This window comes from Diadema setosum, chromosome 17, assembly GCF_964275005.1.
Source record: "Diadema setosum chromosome 17, eeDiaSeto1, whole genome shotgun sequence".
In the NCBI taxonomy this organism is placed as follows: domain Eukaryota; kingdom Metazoa; phylum Echinodermata; class Echinoidea; order Diadematoida; family Diadematidae; genus Diadema; species Diadema setosum.
The window spans coordinates 7031376-7056566 of NC_092701.1; the positions used below are offsets into that span (position 1 = coordinate 7031376).

The 25191-nt window shown below is 40.3% G+C and overlaps 2 protein-coding genes across 2 annotated transcripts in view; both read left to right on the forward strand.

Annotated features, from left to right (window-relative positions):
* The first annotated feature begins 187 nt into the window (after positions 1–187).
* The window catches only part of LOC140241136 (peptidyl-prolyl cis-trans isomerase-like 3), a 31175-nt gene continuing 6171 nt past the window's right edge, over positions 188–25191 (forward strand). The window contains exons 1-2 of the mRNA XM_072320897.1: positions 188–310; positions 23353–23480. Coding sequence (XP_072176998.1) covers positions 308–310; positions 23353–23480 — 131 coding nt within the window. The 5' untranslated portion in view covers positions 188–307. The remainder of the gene's footprint in view (positions 311–23352; positions 23481–25191) is intronic.
* Positions 12211–13026, forward strand: LOC140240374 (mitochondrial S-adenosylmethionine carrier protein-like). Its single transcript, XM_072320143.1, has one exon. The coding sequence runs from the start codon at positions 12211–12213 to the stop codon at positions 13024–13026; it is 816 nt and encodes a 271-aa protein (XP_072176244.1).

Consider the following 25191-nt stretch of genomic DNA (forward strand, 5'->3'; position numbering starts at 1 on the left):
AACATAGCTGGCGCCCACTGAATTACAACTCCATCCCATTGTACACGTTACGTAAACGCACACTGTACACGTCCACGTGTGGGAGCGCGCGCGGCACACAGGCACGGCCACGCCGGCGAGCGAGCTAGCAGCTGACGTAATGACCGACGCGACTTGCACTGGTCCCGGAGATTCGGGCGGGAACGAAGTGACAGTGGACCTCTAGCTCCCGTGCTCGGACGTCGTTTCAATTTTTCACTTTGCGGCTAAATTTCTCATAGACGAGAAACCCTAGTTGAGATTTGTTTGTCCTGAAGTCTTTGTCATAATGGTGAGTGAATTTATGTTGCTATATGCTGCCGGTAACGGTCAGATGTGAGGAATAAAGCAATGTATAATTTGACCGAAAGATCGGTCTGTAAAATTTATCTCATTCGTTTGCATTATGACATTAATCACGACACTGGTTGTCGGGGATGGAATGTTCCGAGGAGACTGCGTCTGGCTTCACTGATCAAAGTCCACGGAGGAGAGCGATAACGTCAAAAAAATTAGGACTCTTCCGGATAGACGGATCTTTCTGTCTATTATATAGAGTCTATGGCATTGTTAAAGGCACATTCGTACACTTACAGTCATCTCAGTAAATTACAGTCGGGGAAATCTGCTCCGTCTCACAAGGCACTCTTCCCCCTCATGAGCACCTGCTGGCTCTGGCGTACCGTACTCACAATGCATGCTCCCTCCTACTCCTAGCACTGTAGCAGTGCTCATGTCTGGGGGGCATTTCATGAAGGAACTTGTCGGATAAAATATCTGACAAGTCAATTTTATCCGACAAGTTCCTTCATGAAATGCCCCCCTGGGGACCATTTCATGAAACTTTTTGCCAGTGATTTACACTGACAACTGTTAAAAGCTACTGAAATTCTTGCGTCTGATTGGCTGATAGCAAATTTGTCGGTGAAAACCTCCGACGAACTCGATGAAACACCCCCCAGTGGTGATGTAAGTGACGAGGCCTCCTCGCCTCTTCACTTCTCGTGCATCCATCTCACATCTAATATAGATCTAACGTTAGGCCTATAAACAGTGATAAATGATCGCAAGTTCGCACTGTTTTTTTCCTCTTTCCATGATGAGAAGAAGAAAAAATTCTAGACTTTCTATCTAGTTTAGTTGTTTTGATTAAAGGGTGTGTACAGTTCTGGCCGAGGTGAGGATTTAGCTTTTTTAACGTTTTGCGAGATATTCAGAAACCACTCTATGAGATGTCAAAGAGCATGCAGTTCTAAGGGGTATCAAAAGTTTATTCGATGATAATCGGTTTTGAAATGGCTGAGATATCCAAAAACAAGGTGAAACAAAGAGATCCTAATAAAGTTGTGGCATGTCGTCTTTTATTATTAGCACTTTTTTTGATATCGGCCATTTGAAAACCAATTTTCATCAAAGAAATGTTGAATACTTCTTAAAATTACATGCTCTTTCATATTTCATAAGAGGCTTTTCATTATCTCACTTAGGAATGTTTAAAACATGAATCCCCACCTCAACCAGTACTGTACAGTCCCTTTAAAACTTGATTTATTGAGTATTGGCTGTTGCACTAGTAAACAGAAAGATTTGTCTGTCCGGAGGAGTCTTTTAAAGTTTTATTTTTTTGACGTTATGGCTCTCTTCCGGGGATGACATTGTCGCTCTCCTCCAGTCCATTATAGGAGGGGATCCGTGAAGCCAGACGCAGACTCTGCAGAACATATCCCCAACGACCAGATAGGTTCTACAGACTGATCTTTCGGTCAACTGTTGCACTAGCCCGACCAGACGCCGTGCAAAGCAAGCCACACTAGCCCTGTCGCTGTACACAACTCGCAAGTGTGGCGCATGGTTGACCGAAAGATTGGTCTGCATCTGGCTTCACGGAATCCCCTCCTACGGAAGAGAGCGACAATGTCAAGAAAATAAAAGACTCATCCGGACAGACGGATCTTTCTGTCTAGGGGCATGGATCGAGACGCAGTGATTCGCACGGTGTCTGGTCGGGCTAAGGCTGTGATTATGGTTACTGTTGCACGAAGCTAGGTCAAGTTGTAGTATAAAATGTAGTAGAGTCAAGCCAGGGTGTCTAGAGTCCAGTAGGAATCCACAACTCACTTTACGTGACGGATTGTATAGAAACGAGCAATCTGGTATGAGTATGCTACGTTGCTCCATTGTACAATGCGGTGTTTCGTGATGGATAGATGAGATAGATAAACAATCTGATTATGGTTTCTGTGCTGTTGGTTTATTTTTTCAGTTTTATCTTAAATACTAAACAGCCAAACCTTTCAGAATCCACTTCAAATTTTTAATTGAACGGGGTATCAAAATCTGGGAAAAAAATCCTGCAGTTTCTTTTCGCGCATCTATCTTTCACCTCGTACGAAATCTTGTACTTGCACTTCTGACCGTAGCACTGTTTGCGTATGTATACTTCAGCACAGCGCCTTGATATACATTGTATCGAACACTTAATTTTTTTTTTCTCCAATTTTAGTGGAGGTAAATGACATATGGCTGTGCTGAAGTTAGAAGCCTAAAATAAGTTAGCCCCCTAAAACCCAGGATTGCCTCCAGTTTTATTAGAATTCAATGTAGGCCAAGCTTGTAAAATAACGTGAAAACCCTTTTCCATCTCTCTCTGGCCTTGTCACTCTAAATTCTAAAAAAGTTATGAATTTTCACATAAAAAATTAATTATGCACATTCTCATGGGTGGACAGCGCGCAATACAGTCATTGGTTTGATCTGAATGTACACTTTGTATCTGTAAAAAGGCATGTTTTTCCCTTTTCCTCATCAGCTTGACCCAATCTTGCATTATTGTTTTAAGTGGTTGATTGAGGTTTGTTCCATTTTAGTTCTGTGTTGTATGTGTGTTTGTGTTTGTGTTTTTTTTTTTTTTTGTATTTGAATGAAATAAGAATGAAAAACCAACGTCTTGGCTCCACATACATGACCTGCTATGTAGGTGAAAAAATGCTAAGAGCACAGAAGAGAGCCAGACAATCGCACGAAAGAGACACCAAAAGAAAAGAAAGGAATAGAAAGGATGAGACTATAAAACCACAATCATAGCAAGTCTCAACAGGACCACTTGTGCAGTGTTTTGCAGTGTACTTACTGATTATGATAAGTGTGATTAGCTATCAATCATGAATCTCTCCTGTGCAGAGCGTGTCTCAGATTCTGAGCAGTCCATCCACACTCAACAGTGGGAGAAAGAAAAAAAATAGATCAGAGCATGATATTTTTAGAAGTCATTATGAGATCAGTACAATGGTGTACATGTGATTAGCTTTCCATAATTTACCCAGTTATACTTATAAATGGTTCCACGTCACTGTCTTCCTCAGTGGATAATTTCACTGTCACATCACCGCTGATTCTCCCCAGTCACATGACGTGATTGGCTGGTACACACTGGTCTGCATTTTTCATTGTCAGCAGCTGAAGTTCATGACATTGTTTTCCATCAAAAGGAATCCCCCATTTTGACAAAACCATAGTACGTTTGTCACGCTTGACTTAACTATGCACATGACGACAGTGCACCTTTGACCTCCAGATACCTGTGTACTTGCCACCAAACATGCTCCAGAATCTGTGAATAGTCTCACTGTACACTATGAATTCTTTTTTGAATGTGAGCATTACCCTGAAAAGGAACCTCATCAATCTTGACATTTTGCTGAGCATATTCTTACTGTGTCAATGCTCCAAAATGTTAAAGGGATCGTACAGTTTTGGTTGAGACCTAATTTCAGGTTTCTAACATTTTTTTGGTGAGATAATGAGAAACCTTCCATGAAATATGAAAGAGCATGTAATTTCACGAGGAATTCAACGTTTATTTGATGAAAATTGGTTTTGAAATGGCTGAGATATCGAAAAAAGAGCGATTCTGATAAAGTGTGGGACCCACATTTTATTTCGATCGCTTTGTTTTACTTTGTTTTTTGGTATTTCAGTCATTCCAAACCCGATTTTCATCAAATAAACTTTGAATTCTTCTTAAAATGGTATGCTCTGTACTATTTCAAAAGTGTTTTCTTGGTGTCACGCAAAAAGTTAAAAGCCCAATTCTCATCTCCACCAATACTGTACCATCCCTTTAATCTAGAGATGCACTTCTGCTACCAAATACCAGTTTGTGCTATTGGGATGTTTTCCTGTCGACATATTTATTTTTGTAAGCATGACTGTTGCTGTTACCATGAATTAATGGTACCCCCTCCCCTCATTTTAAGGGGTTTTATGTGGATGAACACAAATGCAAGTTAAAGTAAACTAGTGCATGCACATAAGGCCTACAGTATATTTCTGCTTGGGGAAGAATTAAATGTGTGTGTGTCCAGCTTATACAGTACACTGTATAACATGTCCAGGTTCAGATGGTTGCAATGGTGTACTAAAAAGTGTATCGTGCATTTCAGTTACCCTCTTCAGCTTGCGCTTTGCTGATTGACTACCGGTAATTTTAAAAGATCTATCAAACTTTGATACAGTAGAATTATATCGGTACATCGTGTATAAAATAAAGATGATTAAAAGTGCAGTTAAACCAATGTGCGTAAAATCAACACATTAATAAACTAGAAAAGCACTCTGAGAGCGCAGACCTCCGCCAAGCATGCAGCTCATTTCCACCACTTATCTTGTTCTTCCATAGAGATATCAGTGATTTCCACCCATGCATACTTACTTACAGCATTGTGTGCTGAAAAATTGCCCGATTTCCCAATATAGAAGCCCTTGTTACGTCATAAACCCTCAGCTGCGCGGCGCTCCTCGCCCTAGCAGAAACTAGGGCACGCACTTCAGTGGGCGCATGCAAACCTCAAATACGCGCAGCCTGAACTCCCAAGTTCATTGACCCTACCTGCCAAAATATCAAAAATCCTTTATAAATTCCCCCCAAATTCTTGGATCACTACCAAAAGTTAATCGTTTGTTACTTGTGTCATTTTCAACCTTTCCTGCAAGTTTCATCCCAATCCGTTAACTACTTTTTGAGTTATTTTGCACACGGACAAACTAACTAACTAACTAACGAACAAACAAACTAACTAACTAACGAACAAACAAACCAATGGTAACGAAAACATAACCTCCTCCCTTGGCGGAGGTAACTAGAAGAGCACTCTGAGAGGGCAGACACCTGCGAAACAGCTCATTTCCTCCATACCCTTGATACACGCATGCTGAAAATCAGAAACCTGTTTCAGAGTCTACCTCATCTGCAGCTTACTGCACGCTGCACCTCAGTGCGCACGCAGTGGGCATGTTACATGTATGCACGCCTCAAATATGCACGGCTTGAACTCTCGCATTTGTAGACCCTATAGATGTATTTGCCAATGATAATCCTTAAAAAGAATCTAAAAACAGTAGGCCTATCCTGGATCCAGAAATGGTTATTCAGATCGCTACCAAAATAACTTGAGCATCAACACTGTGGTTTTGGAAGGCAAAGTCCTGGCTAGTGCAGGACTTCAAAAACCACAATGCAGGACCTAACATTGATGTTTGGACAAGAGGTAAAAGGAGCTGTGTGTAAAAGCTCCAGATGTAGATCTGTTATTGAAGGACACTGATTGACTATTCAAAAAAATGCTGTGTTGCTAGTGTTATCAATGTAATAACCACACTGTTCTTGAACTCATCGCAAAGAGAGGTACAAGCATGTACTAGTACAGTTGTACCTGCACAGAATTCAAGACTACTGCTGAACTATTGCCACAAGGACTTTGACCAACCTTCAGTGAACCTTCCTGCACATGATTGCACACATGGGTAACTTGCTCTCTGGAATCGGTGGCGGGTCCCCTTGTGTTTGCCCAAAATCTTGCCCATAATCTTGCCCATGATCTTGTCAGTGTCAGTTGATTCACAGGATCCATGCAACATCAGATCTGCCTGTTGCTTTCTGTGGCTTGTCTTGTCCTCTGAGTTACAGAATTGTACTTGCATTTATCTTGACTTCACATTGTGGCAGGTGAGGATCTTGCGGTATATCCCCCCCCCCCCCCCATCCCTTCTGGTTGGTTGCTTCCGCCATGTGCTCTGTGTGACGATTTTTATCACCCATTTGATTGTCGGTGCATACATGATTTACTAGTGTACGTATCTTACTTCGAGAAGGGCACTAGACTTCATTGTATTGTAGGTGGCATGCAAGGGATACGAGTGTTTCATTACAAAAGAATATCAGCATGCGTGTGATACTAGTACTGAATTGCTCATTCAGTGATAATAGATGATATTTTCCTTATCATTTGATCACAGATTTCCAGATATTTAAAAATCTAGGACATTTTAAACCACAGAACACGAACTTCATCAGGACTAGCAAACATCATTGACACAAAATATTTGGCTGCACGTGTAAAGTCTTATCTGATAATGGGTGTCTGTGGTCAAATACACTTTTTCTTTTATATTTTTTTAACTTTCATAATCTTGAGTTTGTGCGATATCTTTCCTTTCAAGATTATGAGTAAAGGGTGAGGGGATAAAGTAATCAACTGTAGAGCTGTGTTCTAAAACTTGTTTCATTGATGATACAACCTTTTTTCAATAAACAATGATTATGAATTTGTCAATAATTTATGAATCTCACCCATTTCATGTGCTGGACGTCCATATTAACTCTAAGAGTTATTGGTGGAGTTTCCCATCTGACATAGCCACCTATAGCAGTTTCAGAAGTACCTTGTCCAAACATGTAGAGACAGGACATATTGTTTTATAGTGGAAGGGGAGGGTTGCCGTATTCTTCTTTGCATCTTTTTGACTTACGGTCATCTCCTTTTCTCTGTCTCCCTGCCAGATCGCCATACAGCAGGCACTATGAGCGATCAGTCGGCTCCCTTTCATATTGCGCTGGTGTCCGGTGCTATCGCAGGGATGTCGGTCGATGCATCTCTCTTTCCGATAGACACGATCAAAACTCGGCTCCAGAGCTCGCAGGGCTTTTGGAAGGCTGGTGGCTTCCGAGGTATTTACTCAGGCATCTTGCCAGCATTTCTGGGCTCTGCGCCCACCGCCGCTATATTCTTCTCTACGTACGAGGGGGCAAAGTCTGCGGGTAGTAAGCTCTTTCCACGATGCCACGACTCTTTCATTCACATGGGCGCAGCCTCAGCGGGTGAGGTCATGGCTTGCCTGGTTCGCGTACCTGTTGAAGTTGTCAAGCAGAGGGCGCAGGCTACGCGGCAGTGGAGTGTAGGCATCCTACGGCGGACGGTTGCCGAAGAAGGGATGAAAGGCCTATACAGGGGCTATTCCGTGACAGTGATGCGCGAGATTCCATTCTCACTTGTGCAGTTTCCACTCTGGGAACTGGCCAAGAAATCCTGGGGTGCTTACCAGGGTAGGCCCACGGACGCTTGGCAGGGGGCTGTGTGTGGATCCCTTGCGGGGGGCGTGGCCGCGGCGGTCACCACGCCCCTGGATGTCGTGAAGACCAGGATCATGCTTGCGTCAAAGGGCAGCAATGTTGCTGTAGGAAATGTGCCGCTCGTTGCCAGGGAGGTTCTACGAGAGAAAGGCTTAAGGGGGCTGTTTGCTGGAGTGACCCCTCGAGTGACCTTCATAGCCATTGGAGGGTTCATATTCCTCGGAATGTATGAGAAGTCGAAACTTTTAATGCTACAAACACTATAGCAGAACCCTTAGTTGTGAATCAAGTCAGTATAACTGAATACAAATCGTCCCACTCGAGGGTATACAGGGGTCGCACTTAACTTTTTTTTAAACTAGCCAGGCGGACTACTTAGAATCAATTTTAACACTGAAGCAATATTTTGGCTAGCCAGACGGACTAGTAACTTCAGAATTTTATGATTTTTAGCTAGTCCGACGTGATTTTGGTTGGCCAATGGCCAGCGGACCATCGCCAATTTCAAACCCTGGTATACCAATACTGAGTATTACACACTTACTCTATATACCTCACCATTGGCCTTTATGATGTCCTATTGGCCCTGGTGCCAATTTTATCTGATTTTTATTTTTATTCTTTCTGTGATTTGTATGCATGCTCATTGTCTAGAGAATTGAGGAATGAACGTGAGCAATGATGCTCAGAGGTCTCCACCGGCGTGTGTGTTATCTATTCTTGTGATCAATGTTTCTGCAGTGCTCAGTGTCTATGAAACCAAGTTTGTACCGCGTAATTAAGTGATCTCTATACAAACATTGTAGTTTTGTGCAATGAATATGACTTTTCCCGTCAGTGCCAACTATCAAAGATTGTTTTGGTGTTCTGTGTTGCTTGTGTTGTACAATGTATCATGTTTGTTTGTTTTTGTTTTGTTGTTGTTGTAATGTTTACATAAAGACAGTCTTTAAATATTTCATATGATGCCATTATATTCCTGCTATGTCCCTTTGTGAGTGATTATGGTCTTGTGCCGTTGTGTATTTTGGTTACATTGCAGATTTTGGATTTTGGATTGGATTTTTGACATCCTTGAAATGGTGATACATTAAAGAGAAAAAAAAATAGATTTTTATTCCTGTCTCAAATTTGCTCCTTTTTGTCGAGCCCACCGGAGGCGTGGGGAGACTAAGGGATCGCCTGCGGCGTCTGTCCGTCCGTCGTCCGTCCGTCATCCGTTCCGTCCGTCGTCTGTCCGTAACGCTACAAAAACTTGAATAACTCTCTACTGAGGATTTCAATTTTAATCAAACTTGTAGGAAAGAGTGGTTATACAAAGTTACACATTTTACCAAACAGAAAGGGCACCTCAAGGTCAAAGGTCACAGGCAGAGGTCAATAAACTTTAGGGCCCAATGTTAAGTTTTAAGGGCGCGTTTCGATTGTGGCTCTTAACTTTTGATCCCTTTGTCCGTTTGTGACCAAACTTGGATGGTAAATGTCCCTTGGGGAGTTGAAGGTCACCACAAGGTCAAAGGTCATAGGCGGGTCAATGAACTTCTCGGAGTTTGAAAAATTAATTTCTTGTACGCGAATGGGCGAGACACAATTTGGCACTTGCCTTGTTTTATTTTGAGAATGGTATTTTGTGCAAATTTAATGAATGAAACCACTTTTACATCTAATCTCTCGTCAATAATGTTATGAGATATGCAGTGAAATTCAGTGTGCCAATTTTACCTGTTGAAGACGGGTTTAGACCAGTTCCAAGTATATACACTGTATGCGGGCAGGTGTCTATGGAAAATGTGTGTTGTATGAAATAGCTCATCCCAGTGGGTTAATTAATGACAAGATGATAGTTTCTACACTAAATTTCCCCATGGATATAGGTAGAAACAAAAACATTCATCCACTGAGTTTTGCCATCATGTCAGTATCCTACAATTTGAGAATTTGTATTTGTAGTGATCTTGTCTGGTAAGCGTACAGTACCGGGGACATGTCACATACACATGTATGTGTAATCAGGCATGAATTGATGTCCAGTAATTTTTGTCTCTTTGTCAAAAGTCCAAGTGTTTGCAATAATGTACACATACAGTATGTAGGTACAAATGTACATTGTGGATTGAAGTACATGTAGTTGTCTATGCCATAAATAATAACACTTGCTAATTCTTAAAAGTACCAATCATTCTTTTTTTTTGTGTGTGAAATACATGTACAGTATGGTGTAGGTAACAAAATTTCATTTCACCAGGAGAGCTAGTATTGGATTCTGCAATGTGCCTCCTGCTGGTTTCATCAACTGCTTTTGTCTAATATCTTATCATCTTTTTTATTATCATTGTATTTTACCACTGTATTTTACCATTGTATTGCTGTCATTTTCACACATTTTCTTTGTACCCTTGGTAATAATGATTATAATGATCAATGTCATTTACAAAAGATGTCATTTTCTTTTCTCCATGCCACCACCTATGGAGAGCATATTCAAGTAAAGTATGGGGAGAATTACATACACTGTATTGTACTGTCCAGTCAGATGTAGGTAAAGTGATGTACAACATACTTCTTGTGATGCCTTATATGGTATTAAATTCATATTTTATGTAAACAAAGAAAGAAAAAGAGCCAAAGCCGTGTAACTTTGCAACCATGTACTTCCAAAACATTAATTCAAATTGTGATGAATGTTTGCAAAGGCAAAGTAACAGATATGATGCCATGAATGATGACTTTGCAAAAAAAAATGTACTTCTATCTTTGCAACCATGTAAGACATAACTTCAGACTGTGGTAAAGAGTGATTCTGGTAGAAGGCCTGATGTCCTGGCATTATGTACAAAAATTGAAACACTGTCACCATGGTTACCACATCAAAAGCGATCACATGCTTTTATATGTGACTATATGCATCATAAAACCAACAAAAAGTTGCACACACTGCTTTTGAGTGAGGATTCAAAATAGATGAAATGGGTCAACTTCATCAATATTGAGTTTTTCATATTTTCTGAAAGAGCAAGCCTTCATCTGCATCATGGTAAAGTTTTGGATCATGATACGAATAGGAAACTGTGTTTTAAGCAGTTTTCCAGAACATTTTTTTTTTTTTTTTTTTAAATAGAATAGTGTGATTAGGTATGTCTTAAGCCCGCCACACTGATCCGACTGGTCATACAACCTTAAGACTGGAAGTGTGACGTCACCAGTCTTGCCATTTTCCAGTTGTAAGACTGGGTCTTAGCACCAGTCATACACTGTAGAGATTTGATATATTTCCATGGCTGGTCGTGGGCCTTCAGCCAATCAAGATACAGTAAAATGCAAGCGCGCGTAGTTGGCACTGCGTGCACTTTGATTCTCATAGGTAAAATGTACTGAAGACAGAACAGTCATAAGCCTACTCGTAAGGTCAGGTCGTATAGTGTGAGTTGGCAGGTCGTACGACTGGGTGCTATGGTCTTGGGGTCGTATGGTCATAGGTTGTAAAGTGTGTGGCAGGCTTTAGAGTTCCCCTTTTCATTTCTCAAAAGCCCTGCAAACACTCTTACCTTTCAACTGTAATAACTTTTGGAAGGATAATGGTACTGCTTTGAAAGATGGTATCAGCCATGGATAGAATGCATTAATAGAGCATGATCAATTTCAGCCTAATCTGATAATTCCTTCATGGTTAATGCTACGGAGTAAAAATTCCTATTTTTTGTCCCATTCATTACACAGCTAGCACGGCATGGTAAGATTGAGCGCTTCAATGGACCCTGCACTTTAAGAGCCTCTTTTCTCAGTAAACACTTTTCCACAGTATTTGCATTCTTTTCAATATTTAGATGGGTCAGGAGAGTCCATTTGAATGGAGCTATACATCATTTTAAGGCTTAGAGTCTGCTCTTTCAGAATCTGTCCTTCACTGAAAATCCATGTCTGGCAACTTTTTGTTGGTTTTGTGGTGCAGGGTCACATATTGAGGCTTGTACAAATTGTATACTTATAGAGTCTTGTCAGGAGGGAGAGAGAGCCTTTCTAAGGACTATTGAAAGCTTTGAGCATCTTTTAAAGATTGGGGTGAATATTCTGTCCTTGCGCAACATTGTGGTGTTGATTAAACTCATTGGCGGCAGTGCGGTATTGCATAATATCACTTGCTTATTTGTAGTCCTTCCTGTTACATTTTAAAAGCCTTTCTTGTGTCATATTTAAGCTTTTCTTGTGCCATATATTGGGAGCATTGGTGAAGAGTTTGCTTTTTCCCTGTACAGTGCGCCAATGTATTTAAAGTTGTTTGCTGCCTGCACTACCGACGAGCTAATGAAAACACACAAACTGTGTGATCCAGGCCTTGTATGGCTTTATTCATGTGAGTGTGTTTGTGTGTGTGTGTGTGTGTGTGTGTGTGTGCGCGCGTGTGTGTGTATGTGTGTGGTACAGGAGCCGTGTTTGCAGTCACATCCAAGCCGTTAGACATTGTCCCTCCGCAGCCCACATGTCTCCATGATTGATTCCACAGGAGGTGTGCTGAAAAAATAGATACCAAACTCTTATGTCCTGATAAGAATATCTCCTTGATTTGAGAATTTGTCATTGCGATTCACGTTGTATGCAGTTATCTTCTTGGTGGCTCTTTGGACTCTCCTTGATATTAATATGCAGTTTTAGTAGATGGAGTTTTGGAGGGAATTTGTTCTGAAAGTGAGGCAAGGTTGATCAGCATCATATTCACTCAGACTCTTGTTATGAGATCAGGCTGACTACTGTCCATCATCTCCCCTTTCTCCTAGATATGTTGAGCAATGAGTGATCAGATCCCATCCCTTCCCCAAGCCGTGCTGGCTGGGGGCACTGCAGGAGCCGTTGTGGATGCTTCCCTCCACCCGATCGACACCATCAAGACTCGTCTGCAGAGCCCTCAGGGTCTCTGGAAGTCCGGAGGATTCCGCGGCTCCCTCTCGGGCATCCTTCCAGTCCTCCTGGTGACGGTGCCCAACTCGGCCATCTTCTTTGGTGTTTACGAGACGTCCAAAGCTTTTGGGGCTTCCCGTCTTCCGGTGGAGTTTGAACCCGCTGTGCTGATGTTGGGCGCAACCTCAGGGGAGCTCACGTCGCTCCTTGTGCGTGTACCTGCTGAGGTGGTCAAGCAGCGTGCTCAAGCCTCTCGGAGGCCCAGTCAGGTTATTCTCCGTGAAGCCATAAAGAGACACGGCCTCCTTGGACTCTATCGAGGATTTGCCAGCACAGTCCTCCGCGATGCTCCGTACGCCTTCCTCCAGTATCCCCTGTGGGACCTCAGCAAGAAAGTATGGTCCTCATACCAGGGACGACCTGTGGATGCTTGGCAGTCGGGGATTTGCGGGGCGATCGCTGGAGGAACAGCGGCAGTCGTGACCTGTCCCTGTGATGTCGTCAAAACCCGTATCATGCTAGGGGGGCAGGGGACTAGCAGCAAGGTGGATCGCATCCCAGATGTCTTCAGAGCTGTATGGCAGGAGCGCGGCATTAGGGGCCTGTTTGCTGGTGTTGTTCCTCGTGTCATCTGGATTGCAGTCGGTGGCGCATACTACCTCGGGCTTTATGAGAAACTGAAGATAGAAATCATGCAATATCGATGAACCTCACCGAACCTTTGTCACTTGGTTTGATGCTAAGCATATTTTTTTATATTCCATACTAGAGAAGTGTGCTTCTGATAATCATTCAGTCCAATCATGACTTTGCATCATTGTACTTCATGAATTTTAAATCAAATCAGTCAACTCAAAGCAATGAATCATGCTCAATTTTTGTGTTACATTTGGGAGTGCTGGGCTGTATTCAACAAGGCCGCCAAATGTTATTGGTAACAGATTTTGCAGACTTACTCTAAACAGAAGTGTACATAAGACTAACATGCTTCATGGAAATTAGATATTATATAACTGACATTGTGTGACCTGAATGTATTTCCAATATGAACCAAAAGCTTGAATCTCAATGCACTTAAGGGTTCATTTTCTTGAAGCCAGTCAGTATATATATTTTTTTTTTCTCAGGGTTAAATTATCCTTAAATCTGGCAGTGAGCGAGGAAGAAGAAACCAAAAATTGAACCATTCAATCTCTGTTTCGTAATTTTGAACCTCTCTGTATGTAAAGATCTAAAGCTATTACTCCATTGCAATTGTCTTTCAAAAAAAAATGCTTGTAGGAGACAGATCTTTGTACCCTGGCAGCAGCCACGCTGTGAATTCTGAGATGATATTCACACAGACTACATTTTGTAGGTGACCATCAGGTTGCCTTGAATTAGTGGTGTCAATTGGTTTGAACTCTCTGATTGGGAAAATTGGGCAAGTGTGAACTCAGCCAGAAAGTGCTCTTGGCTTTACATTTAATTACAATGCCATTTGAAAATCAAATGACAGACACATGTATGGGAAGTTGGACCACACGGAGGTCAGCTTTAGCACTGTTTAGATGCCTTTGTGCCACTGTGGCATAGTTGTGTAGATATCTCACTCTTTCATGCACCAATGCCTATTGTACAATGTAGTTCTTTGAGGGCTATTCACACTGGCAGTGATATTACGGTGAGAATTGCTTGGCGTCCGCGCCAAAGACCACCCAAGACATCACCAAGCCCCCATGTCAGCAAAGATGCTAAGAAAGCAATTCTTGTTAGAGTAGCAACTGCTTGTAGCAACAGCCAATCAGGAAGCTGGATTCTTGTTGTTACCATGACACTTGCCATTCTAGCAGGTGTTGCTACATGTATGATAACACTTTGTTTGTGTGTGTGTGAAATGGAACCGTTAAAGGGAACATAAACCCAAAGAGCAATGTGGATTGAGTGAAAGCAGTAACATTTGTAGAACACATCAGTGAAAGTTTGAGGAAAATCGGGCAATCGATGCAAAAGTTATGAATTATTAAAGTTTTGGTGTTGGAGCTGCTGGGTAAGGAGACTACTAGAGGTTATGACATATGAGAGGACTACAACATGAAGAAAATATAAAGGGAATTCAATAGAAATTCATTTTTCATGAAAATTACACATTCCATCAACTTGATACTGACATAATTATGTTAGGGGTAGCACTTATTCCCCTGCTTCCTGAAAGCGGTTAGTCAAGTACTCTTTCATTTTGCTATAAAAGTGATTTTTTTTTTTATTCCTTTTATATTTTCTTTATATTGTTGTCCACTCATACATCATAACCTCTAGTAGTCTCCTCATCCAGCGGTTCCAACACCAAAACTTTAAAAATTCATAACTTTTGCATCGATTGCCCAATTTTCCTCAAACTTTCACTGATGTGTTCTACTAATGTTGCTGCTTTCACTCAATCCACATTGCTCTTTGGGTTTGCGTTTCCTTTAACAGAATTACTCCGCTGTGCACCAAAGTGAGATTTTTCATACAATCGTACCTTCATGTGAAAATTGCTGTAATGATTTTTAGAATAGTGTAAACTCTTTACCATGTATTCAACTCAAAATGTTTCTGACATGACTTCTGCTCGATGTATAGAGAAATATGCAACCAGCTGGCTGAGTTATGGTCACATTGGTTGTTTTCAGCAGATGGCCTAGCAAAGTGCACATGCACACATTACATTGTCAAAAACTTGCTATGTTCTTCTATTGCCATCAAGCACAATTTTTTAGTCCACTATGAATGGAAAAATCCAACTCTATATTGACCAGCATATTTAGGAAGGGGGGGGGGGGAGCTGATTCCGCCCAACTCGGCACAATGTCATGATTGTAAGATAAGGATTTTTAGAACATAACCTAAAAGGGAGTTTTGCAGAAAGTTCTGCAATGGTCACCCTATTGTTCATTTCCTGTGCCGGTTAAAAGAGGAAGGGGAACAAAATGTAACCAGAAGAAAAAATGCAAGGTCAAAGTTCTAAAGTGTTGCCTCTGAGAAAGCAGAGTTACTTGTTGTATACTGTCGAGTATGAACAGTGGTTTCATGTGTGCTGTATAATATGATTTACAATGTACATTACATGTACGTTTTCAGTCAACTTCGATTACAAATTCTGTAAGTTGATCTTGATGGGACTACTGCATACACTGAATATTTTGCAATTTTTTTATTTTCGCGAATTTTGCGAGTCGGGTGCTATTCGCGAAATTAAAGACACCCGAAAACATTGACTCTGATCAAGCTATGAATGTGACATGTATATGCATATTATTTCTCCATTCGGTACAGGAATCCATGATCGCGAATTTAATCACTTGTGAAATCGTCGGGAAGTTCCGATTCGCGAAAATTTAGACTCACAAAATATATGGCGTATACAGTAATTCAAGGAAAATACATTGACTTTTAAAGGCATTATTCAACTTCTGCGTGTATAGAGGAACAACACATATGAGGCCATGAATGTACATTGGGACTCTTCCTTTCTTCATGGACATAGCCTATTATTTGACGTTAGCCGTCGACTTTACTGTATGCAGAGTTGACTGTATTGGTGACATAAATGTTTATCAAAATCTTCATGGTCAGGTGATATTCTGCTTTGATTTAATCATTAACTTTTTTCTGCTTTTTGTTCTTTTTTTTTCTAAGAGGACACCGTATAATCCATAGTGTTTTAACAATATGCAACACCATATACTATAAAATGAGGAATGTTTGCGTGCATTTTAATTTCGCAAGCGCCAAGATTCTTGAAATGAAAATGCAGGCGAAATTTCTTGTCGACACTATATGCATTGAACGCCAGTGGCAATTCGCAAAAATTTCATGCCACGTGAAAGGCCGTGGGCTCCAATTTGCAAAAATTTCATGCCATGAATATATCATGTTTTACAGTATATGAATCATAGAGCTTGGTATGAATGTATATTATGTATGTGCCCATGAGTGGACATCAACCCGTATTGTGCTTTCTTTGCCAATTGGCACAGATATGTCTATGGAACTACATCTGTACCTGTCAATGAATAGAGATTGTTGTATCCCTCACAACTTATTTCGTGTCCTCTGATTGGTTGAGGGCATTGAAAGTGACAAAACATACAATATTTCCACTCATGAAAATCCTAGTCCAACTGTTTCCCTAGGAAAGTATTAAAAAGAATGTATATCACACTGCCATGACTATACATTTGTATTTGCTAATTTAAAAAAATGTATATCACACTGCCATGACTATATTTGCTAAATGCACACGCTTCACTCTTGTCACAAGCGCATATTTTGTTGTATGAGACAGTACGTCACAGTCCGGTTTTCCACCAAACGCACTGCTTCTGCACTTCATGAGATAAAGGGCATTGCGCAGTCGATACATACACTTTCACATTGTAATTTTGTGCGTGAAAAAAATGACTTTCAATCGGTCAACTCACCTGCTTTACTTTGCTATTACTCTTAAAGGGTGTGTACAGTTCTGGTTGAGGTGAGGATTTAGCTTGTACCGTTTTGCAAGATATTCACAAACCACTCTATGGGATGTCAAAGAGCATGCAATTCTAAGCGGTATCAAAAGTTTATTTGATGAAAATCGGTTTTGAAATGGCTGAGATATCAAAAAAAACATGGTTAAACAAAGAGATCCTAATAAAAGGCGTAGTGTGGCCTGTTGCTTTTTATGCCTCCGCCACGAAGTGGTGCCGGAGGCATTATGTTTTCGGGTTGTCCGTCCGTCCGTACGTACGTCCGTACGTACGTCCGTACGTACGTCCGTACGTCCGTCCGCTTTCGTTTACGCGATAACTTGAGTAATATTTACTGGAATTTTACCAAACTTGGTCCAAGTATGAAGTATGATGGGGCAACGATTTGATAAGATTTTGGGTGACATCGGCTAAAGGCCAAATGTCAAAGGTCAAGGTCAAATCATGAAATTGTATCCGTTTACGCGATAACTCAAGACTGTATGGAGCAAATTTCACCAAACTTTGTTGGAGGATGATGTATGATGGGACAATTACTTGATTAGTTTTTCAGTGAAATCGGACAGAGGTCAAAGGTCAAAGATCAAGGTCAAATCCTATTTAAAATTTATCTAAATTTATGTGATAACTCAAAACTGGATGAAGCTGCTTTCACCAAACTTGGTCCAAGGATGATGTATGATGGGACAATTAGTTGAGTAGATTCTAGTGACATTGACAAGAGGTCAAAGGTCAAAAGGTCAAGGTCAAATGCTAAAAATGTTGCTATTTCCCCCATATCTATGCAATGCCCGCATTTATTTTTTTGAAACTTAGTGTAGACATGTACTACTGCGTAAGGATTATCCAGAGAGAGTTTCATGTCATAAGGTCAAAGGTCAAAAGGTCAAAGGTTAGGTGAAAATGTTGCAATATCACTTTTCTCGCAAATGGTTCAATGTATCTTCATGGAACATGGTACATATGCATGTACTGACTGGCAGGAATTATCTAGGGAATTTAGGGGTCATGGGTCAATAGTCAGGAGTTCAAAGGTCAAGGTCAACTCCTCAAAATGTTACTACTGTATTTCCCTCATACATGTATACTAGTATATGCAATGATTGCATTATTAGTTTTAAAAGTGTTTAATATATGTACATGTATTACTTGATGGAGATTCTCTTGGAAATTTCCAGCCAGAAGGTCAAGGTCAAAGGTTAAGGGTCAAAGGTCAGGTTTAAATGAAAAAAAAATATTTTGTACTGTAATTACACTCTTTCTTCATACCTTGAAAATTATACTCAATGCATAAACTTATAATAAGGTCGGTCAGAAGTCAAGTAAATATTTTCAATTCCCCAAATATGTGTACCTGCACTCTTTAATAGACAATTATAGCAAACCCAGTTCATGGAAAGTGAACATTCAAGATATTTCTGACAAACCTGTTATTTCGATATTTTGCCAGTTATGTGAAACTGTCATCACACATTGTCAAGACATTGTACTATACACCTATTGGGAGAATCATGCATTATGGCGGAGGCATCAGTCGCCGTAGCGACATTTCTAGTTATCATTATTACTTTTTTGGATATCTCAGTCATTTGAAGACCAATTTTTATCAAATAAATGTTGAATCCTTCTTAAAATTACATGCTCTTTCATATTTCATATGAGGTTTCTCATCATCTCACTTAGGAATGTTCAAAACATGAATCCCACCTCAACCCGTACTGTACAATCCCTATAAAAGGCGACAGGCCACGCCTTTTATTAGGATCTTTGTTTAACCTGTTGAAGACGAGTCCCAAGAATACTCGGGTAGATGTCTATGGAAAATGTGTGTGATATAGTAAAATCAGTCCGTCCTCAAGGAGTTACCATTCATTGGGAGGGATATAAAACAACTATACCACACCATTGTTTAAAGTTCTGGTAACATGTGCCTTCGATGACTTCAGTAGCAGTATTTTCTTTTGGGCTGCGCCCCTTAGAAAATGGTCCTACTGAAGTCACTTCAATATATAACCATGCACATAGTTTCAACTAGAGCCCCTCAGGCCTGGTATATTTGATCCCAGTAATTCCTATTGGGTCACCCTCCCTTCATGTTGGACTGAGGCATATTGCTATGCTTGAGTGGGCGTTGCTAAATTATATGTAACTATGCAACTACATAAAATATGTACAATGTAGATCAACTTGGACGGATTACTGAATACCGATGAAAAAGCTTGTCAAGCTATGTATAGTGCCTAGACCTAGAAAGGGTTAGTGTTTGCAGTCTGCCAACTCTGATGAAAAATCTAGTTGAAAATTTTCAATCTAGATTTCAGATTTGACAGATTTCTTCTGCTTTCAAGAATTTTATCAGACAGTACTTTATTCTTTATATTTTGGTGGCATTATTAAATAATCTATATATTTCTACATTTTACTAATCACATTTAAGAATGAGTACGTATTCTATTTGATTTAAGTATTATGCGGTGGATATACCTCCGCCATGAAAGAAGGTTATGTTTTATCGACGTTTGTCTGTCTGTCTGTCTATCTGTCTGTTTGTTTGCCTGTGACACTTGTAAGGAACAGATGATAAAATTTCGGTAGTGATCTGGGAATATGTATGGATTTTTGAAGAATTTTTTATCTCTTTGCAAATAGGGTCAATGAACTTAGGGAGTTCAAGCTGTGCATATTTGAGGTTCACATAATGCGCTCTAAAGTGCGTGCTCTGCTCGGGCGAAGCACCATGCGCTGAGCAGCTGGAAGCCGATGACTTAAATAAAAGGCTTCTACATTGGGAAACTGGACGATTTTTAGCTTGTATGTATGGGATGCAATTAGCTGCTTGGGGGAGGTCTGCACTCTCAAAGTGTTTTTCTTGTTTTAATAAGTTTCTTTTTTTTTTTCTTCTTTTTTTTTTTTCTTTTTTAGGTGCTGGGTCTGATATTCTGATACAGCTCGAAAAATTATTCGCACTGCCGGAGTAAAGATTAAAATCGAAGACCTTACAAAATGTCAAATGTTTAGGAGAGCCAAAAAAACATGGCGGCCAAAGCACCATATGGGATAGCCTTTCCTTTGGCATGCTATGGTGGCTTCATTTTTGGGGTAAGACAGCTAGGATTTGGACAGGACATCACTAAACTGATTATCTGACCATTAAACAAAAAAAGTCATTTCCACCAAAATTTGAGATACAAAGTCTTGTCACCCCAGCGACGAAACGAAATGAAGATGTGACCTATGGACCTACTCTACCTCATAATGATGGGGGACTCACTGCATTCACCTTCATGAGTGTAAACTCGTTTCAGAACTAAGTATTATAAGGGTACTGCTATGTAATACGTATGATTCCACTGCAATATGGTAAAGTATTGATCTTTTTAGTTAAGTTGGAATGATAGTTGATTCATGTGACATAATTTTAGGTGCAGTCTTTTAATACCGTCCTGTACTCTTTCTATTTTATGATGTGGTGGTGACCTGTTGTATGTCATTTATAATTGTGGTACTGGTTTATGCAAGATCTAATCATGTGATATTTCATTTATAGGAAGGTACAATGTATATTGTGGAAACTTATATTGTTGGGATTTTAACTGATAGCTCAAAGCTGTGGGGGAATAAAAGGATAAATATCAACTCGTAATTTTACCTTTGTCTAATGATTCCGTCTTTCCTTTTCTCTTACTGTCAGAATATCTCCATAAATGACCTTTCCCAAATATTTTAGTGTATTCTAGAATAGACAGAGAGAAATAGAGAGAATATATAGATGTGTGTATATGTGTGTGTTGTGTGTGTGTGTGTGTGTGATATGCAAGTCTACTGAAATATTTAAAAAAAAGAAAAAGATATTGGCTACATTATATGGTGTGAGTAAACTTTATAAAAAGGAATGCTCTTGAATGGTAATGCTACAATGTAATACAGTATTCATCGCATAATCGGGACAGGTTGGGAGTAGCAAACACAGCCCCTTTAAGCGGGGTGCCCGATTTCGCGATGAGCACTCACCATACACTAACGGCATACGACATGTACATGTAGTGCACACACACACACACACACACACGCATACTGACGTACTGTACATGTACATGAATACACAACCACGCTACCCCTCGGCGCGACCCTGTAGCTCTCCCTGCATTCTCGCAATGATGTAGAATAATCGCAACCGGGTTCTTCTTCTGTCACCTCTCTCCGAACACAAAATATGTGGATTAAAAGCTAGCACTTTCTTAAACATTCGTAGAATTCTTGAACACGTAGGGCGTTCTGTATGTATCCACAACCATGGGAAATGATTACCCCGAACTGATGTGGGAACGTCAATGAAAAGTCCTTCAATCATTCAATCATCACGGCTTGATTGTTTTATACTTGCCGCGATCACTGCACTGTACGTGTGTTGTCAATATGTAGCGATCTAGCTCGCCATACACATGTACAGAAAAGCGAAGGCGGGCAGAGAGCTGAAATGTACGTGTACTGGATGGATGGAGGTCAAAACACACCAGTACGAAGCTTGCTTTGTAAGTTCGATGTAAACGACAACTGATAGGGAATCTCTGAAATATTGTTGTGTTATTTTGGTAGATTTTTTGTGTAAAATATCAGCAAAATCAAAGATCGCTTGAAGAAAAATTGTCCCGTTTATCAGAGGTCCCTGCCCGATTATCCAGTGAAAATAGCGTGCATTGGAAATGTTTCTGGGAAGCGTATGTCATTTAAGCGAGGTTCCCGATTATCAGATGCCCGATTATGCGATGAATACTGTATAGCCAACACAAAATAATAATTTGTTCAACTTGGCAGCAAGTACACGATGCACACCAGAGAAACAAACAATCACGGTATCACCAGAAATATAAGACAAGCATCCACCCAATGACACTGTTGACTTGGCTGTTTGTAGTAGATAGTGTAAACTGTTTACATGTATGGCACAGGGGAAACTCAATATAACGAACACTGCTATGACAAGATATTGGTTAATTATTATGAGGAAACTTTCCCGGTTCCATATTTCCTTCCACACAAGTCTATGTAAAACACTACTCTTATAGCGAGATCGGCTATTACAAACTAACTGCTATGACGAGATAAATTTAAAGGAAAAACATAGTTAATCAAACCTGTTATAGCGAGGTAAAGCCAAATCTCTTCGGGTAAAGCTTTACTTTGCCTGTGCGCTCATGTTCAAAGATTGTAAAGCTCAATGCAGTGAAAACTGTTTCTTGTACACACATACTAGGTACTGTAAAACGAATGTTCACATGCATTTTGACATCGCGAATTTTGCGAGCGCCAAGATTCGCAAATCAAAATGCACGCGAAAGTTCTTGTCTACACTATATGCACTGCATGCCAGTGGCTGTTCATGAAAATTTCATGCCGCAAAAAAAGGCCGTCGGCTCCGATTCGCGAAAAATTCATGCCGCGAATATATCATGTTTTACAGTATTTTCTTCAGTGCTCTCCACCTAGCACTGCATGTTGTGTGTGTGTGTGTGTGCACATACATACTTGCCAACTAGTAAGACTTTATCAGAGTCAGTAAGATTTTTTATGTTAAAAATAGCAAAATCAGATTTTCTGTCAGAGAAATCAGATTTTACAAAATATTTAGATATACCTTTCATGTGTATTTTCTGAAGATTTGACTGAAAGCAAGATTTTTAACTTCAGTTTGCATATAAAATAAGATTTTTGCAATCCACGAGTAAGATATTTCATCTTGAAATGTTGGCAGGTATGCACATATTGTATACATGCAGAGAATGTGCTAGGAGTATTGTAGTCTGTCTGGATATGATGCCTGTCTAATAACCAGAATCTCCTTGCCCCGTGCAGCACTATCCAGTGTCGAAAGGCTTGACAGGAGACTAGCAAGGTGACAACATGGGCACTTCATTAAAGTGCATTTTGATGTGACTGCAACCAATATTACTGTTCCAGAAAGAAGTGATATTTCCATGTCCTTCAACCCTTTATGCTGTATTATTTTGTTCCATTTGAACCAAATATTGGTGGGTGGAGATTTTTGGGGGGGATGTTTCATTTTACTCTAGATTCTAAAGGCGATACAAACATGGAGTGAATGTACACTTTAATCTCTTTATAACTGTAGAGGCAACAGACATTGCACTCATTCACTCACTTAAGCAGACATAGATCTCTTTACTGAAGCTTACTATTTTGTAGGGCAAAAAATACGCCACCCCCCTCAAAAAAAAAAAAATGAATATACCCCAAACGAGCAAAAATATTCATAGTAGCTTGCATTACTTACAAAACAATAAATCTGGCAGGTATGAGATGGTGCTTGACAATTTTGTAATCAGCTGCAGACCGTAGTGTTGGACTGGTGTCAGGGGGGTTAATTTTAGAATGCTCAGGGATTATTCTTGGCAGGCTTATTGCTAGAGCATTAGATATTTCGTTTGTATTTTTTTCTATCCATGCCATATTTATACATATCTTGCATGCATCTCATCCCAAGTGTTTGTCTGTTTGTCTGTTTTGATTCTGTCCCTGCAGTCTGTCACGCTGCATACTGACGTCGGCGACATCAAGCTTGAGCTGTTCTGCGACCAGGTGCCGAGAGCCTGCGAGAATTTCTTGGCCCTGTGTGCCAGCGAGTACTACAACAACTGTCTTTTTCACAGGTAAGCTCCATCAGACCTTGAGAGTGACATTAAGCAACATTCAAAAAAAAAAATGCAGGAAGTCATATTTCTGACACAGGGGCAGATCCATTAAATCCGTAAAGGGAGGGGGGGGGGGTACTTTTACAAAATTGTCATGTACAAGGCTCGACAATGGCAGTGGCCCGGTGGCCCAGGGCTTCCAGAAATGTAAGTCAGGCCACCGTTTTTTAGGACTCTGCCATGAAGTGTCACCGGATGCAATGTGTTTTTGGATTGTCAGTCCGTCTGTCCGTCTATCTGTCTGTTTGTCATTCCCTCCTTAATTCCATCCATCCATCTGTCCTTCAATCCGTCCGTAATCTATTTAATTGCCAGCCTAACTCTAGAACTTTTGAGGTATCCTAATGAAACTAATCGGCATATCGTCACTGGGGTGATAAGACCTTGTATGTGCAATTTTGGTGAAAAAGAGTTTTTTTGATTAATGGTCAAATAATGGGTTAAGTGATGTCCTGTCCAAATCCCAACTGTCTTACTCCAAAAATGAAGCCACCACGGCATGTCAAAGGAAAGGCTATCCCATTCGCCACAGTGCTTTGGCTGCCATGTTTTTTGGCTCTCCTGAACATTTGACATTTTGTAGATACGAGGTCTTGTTTCCCCAGCGATGATATGCACGTGTGAGTAGACAAAATTGTGCATACCAACCATTGGGTGCACGTGTTCAATGTCAAAGGTCAAGGCCAAATTCCTAAAAATTTCACTATTGCCACCATATCTATGCAATCCGTGAAGGTGAATTCTGATTGCAGAAGAACTGTGTTTTGACTGAAAGTAAGCATCCCATAAAAAATGAGAATGTTTTGTACAATTTCTGTGCAATAACATTTTAAAGCATATTTGCAGAACATTCACATTGTGAACTTCCTTAACTTTCAAATACCGTCAGAAAACCCTCATGTAAGAACCACTGACAGATATCTTGTATCATGTACCATGATATCTATTAATCATTGTATGTCACTGTCAACCATGGCTGGTCCTTTAACAGTGGTGGATCCAGAGGGGGGCGCAACTGGCGCATGCCCCCCTCCCTTTATTTTTCATTAAAAATAAAAGAAATAAAAAGAAGAAAAAAATGAAGTGGGACCAGAAATATTAGCTGCCCCCCCCCCCCTTTACAGAATTTCTGGATCCACCTGTGCTTTCTTACGACTTGTTTAACAGCTAGAAATGATTATGGCGTCTTGATGACAAGTGTGCGTATGATATTTGATACCAACTGATGTCTCATTGTAAAGCATGACACAACTATGATTCCAAGCCTTCATTGACTAAGATGCAGTTCTTCAGAAGGCATTGCACTTTTCAGATGTGAAAAGGTTCTGGTACCTGCAGAAACACTTTGTGAAAAAAAAAAGTGTCTGGGAGTTTATGCTCATTTAAAAATTATCGTGTTGGCACTGAGGGGATTATAAAGATATAATGTATAAGCAGGAAGCATATTGTTTATGTCAATGAATGATAGGTGATGTATGGTTTTTGCCAGGGTTATTATACCAGGTATATTGTGAAAGCTGTCGAAGGTTAGGGAAATGAAAGCTTCTGTTCACACCATTATGGGTCACATAAATTAGTGAGAGATGAAGCATATTGTATAATGCAATGTCATGGGGCTTATTCTAGGGTAGAACAAAATTCCTGCTGTGATGAATATGATGTACATTTA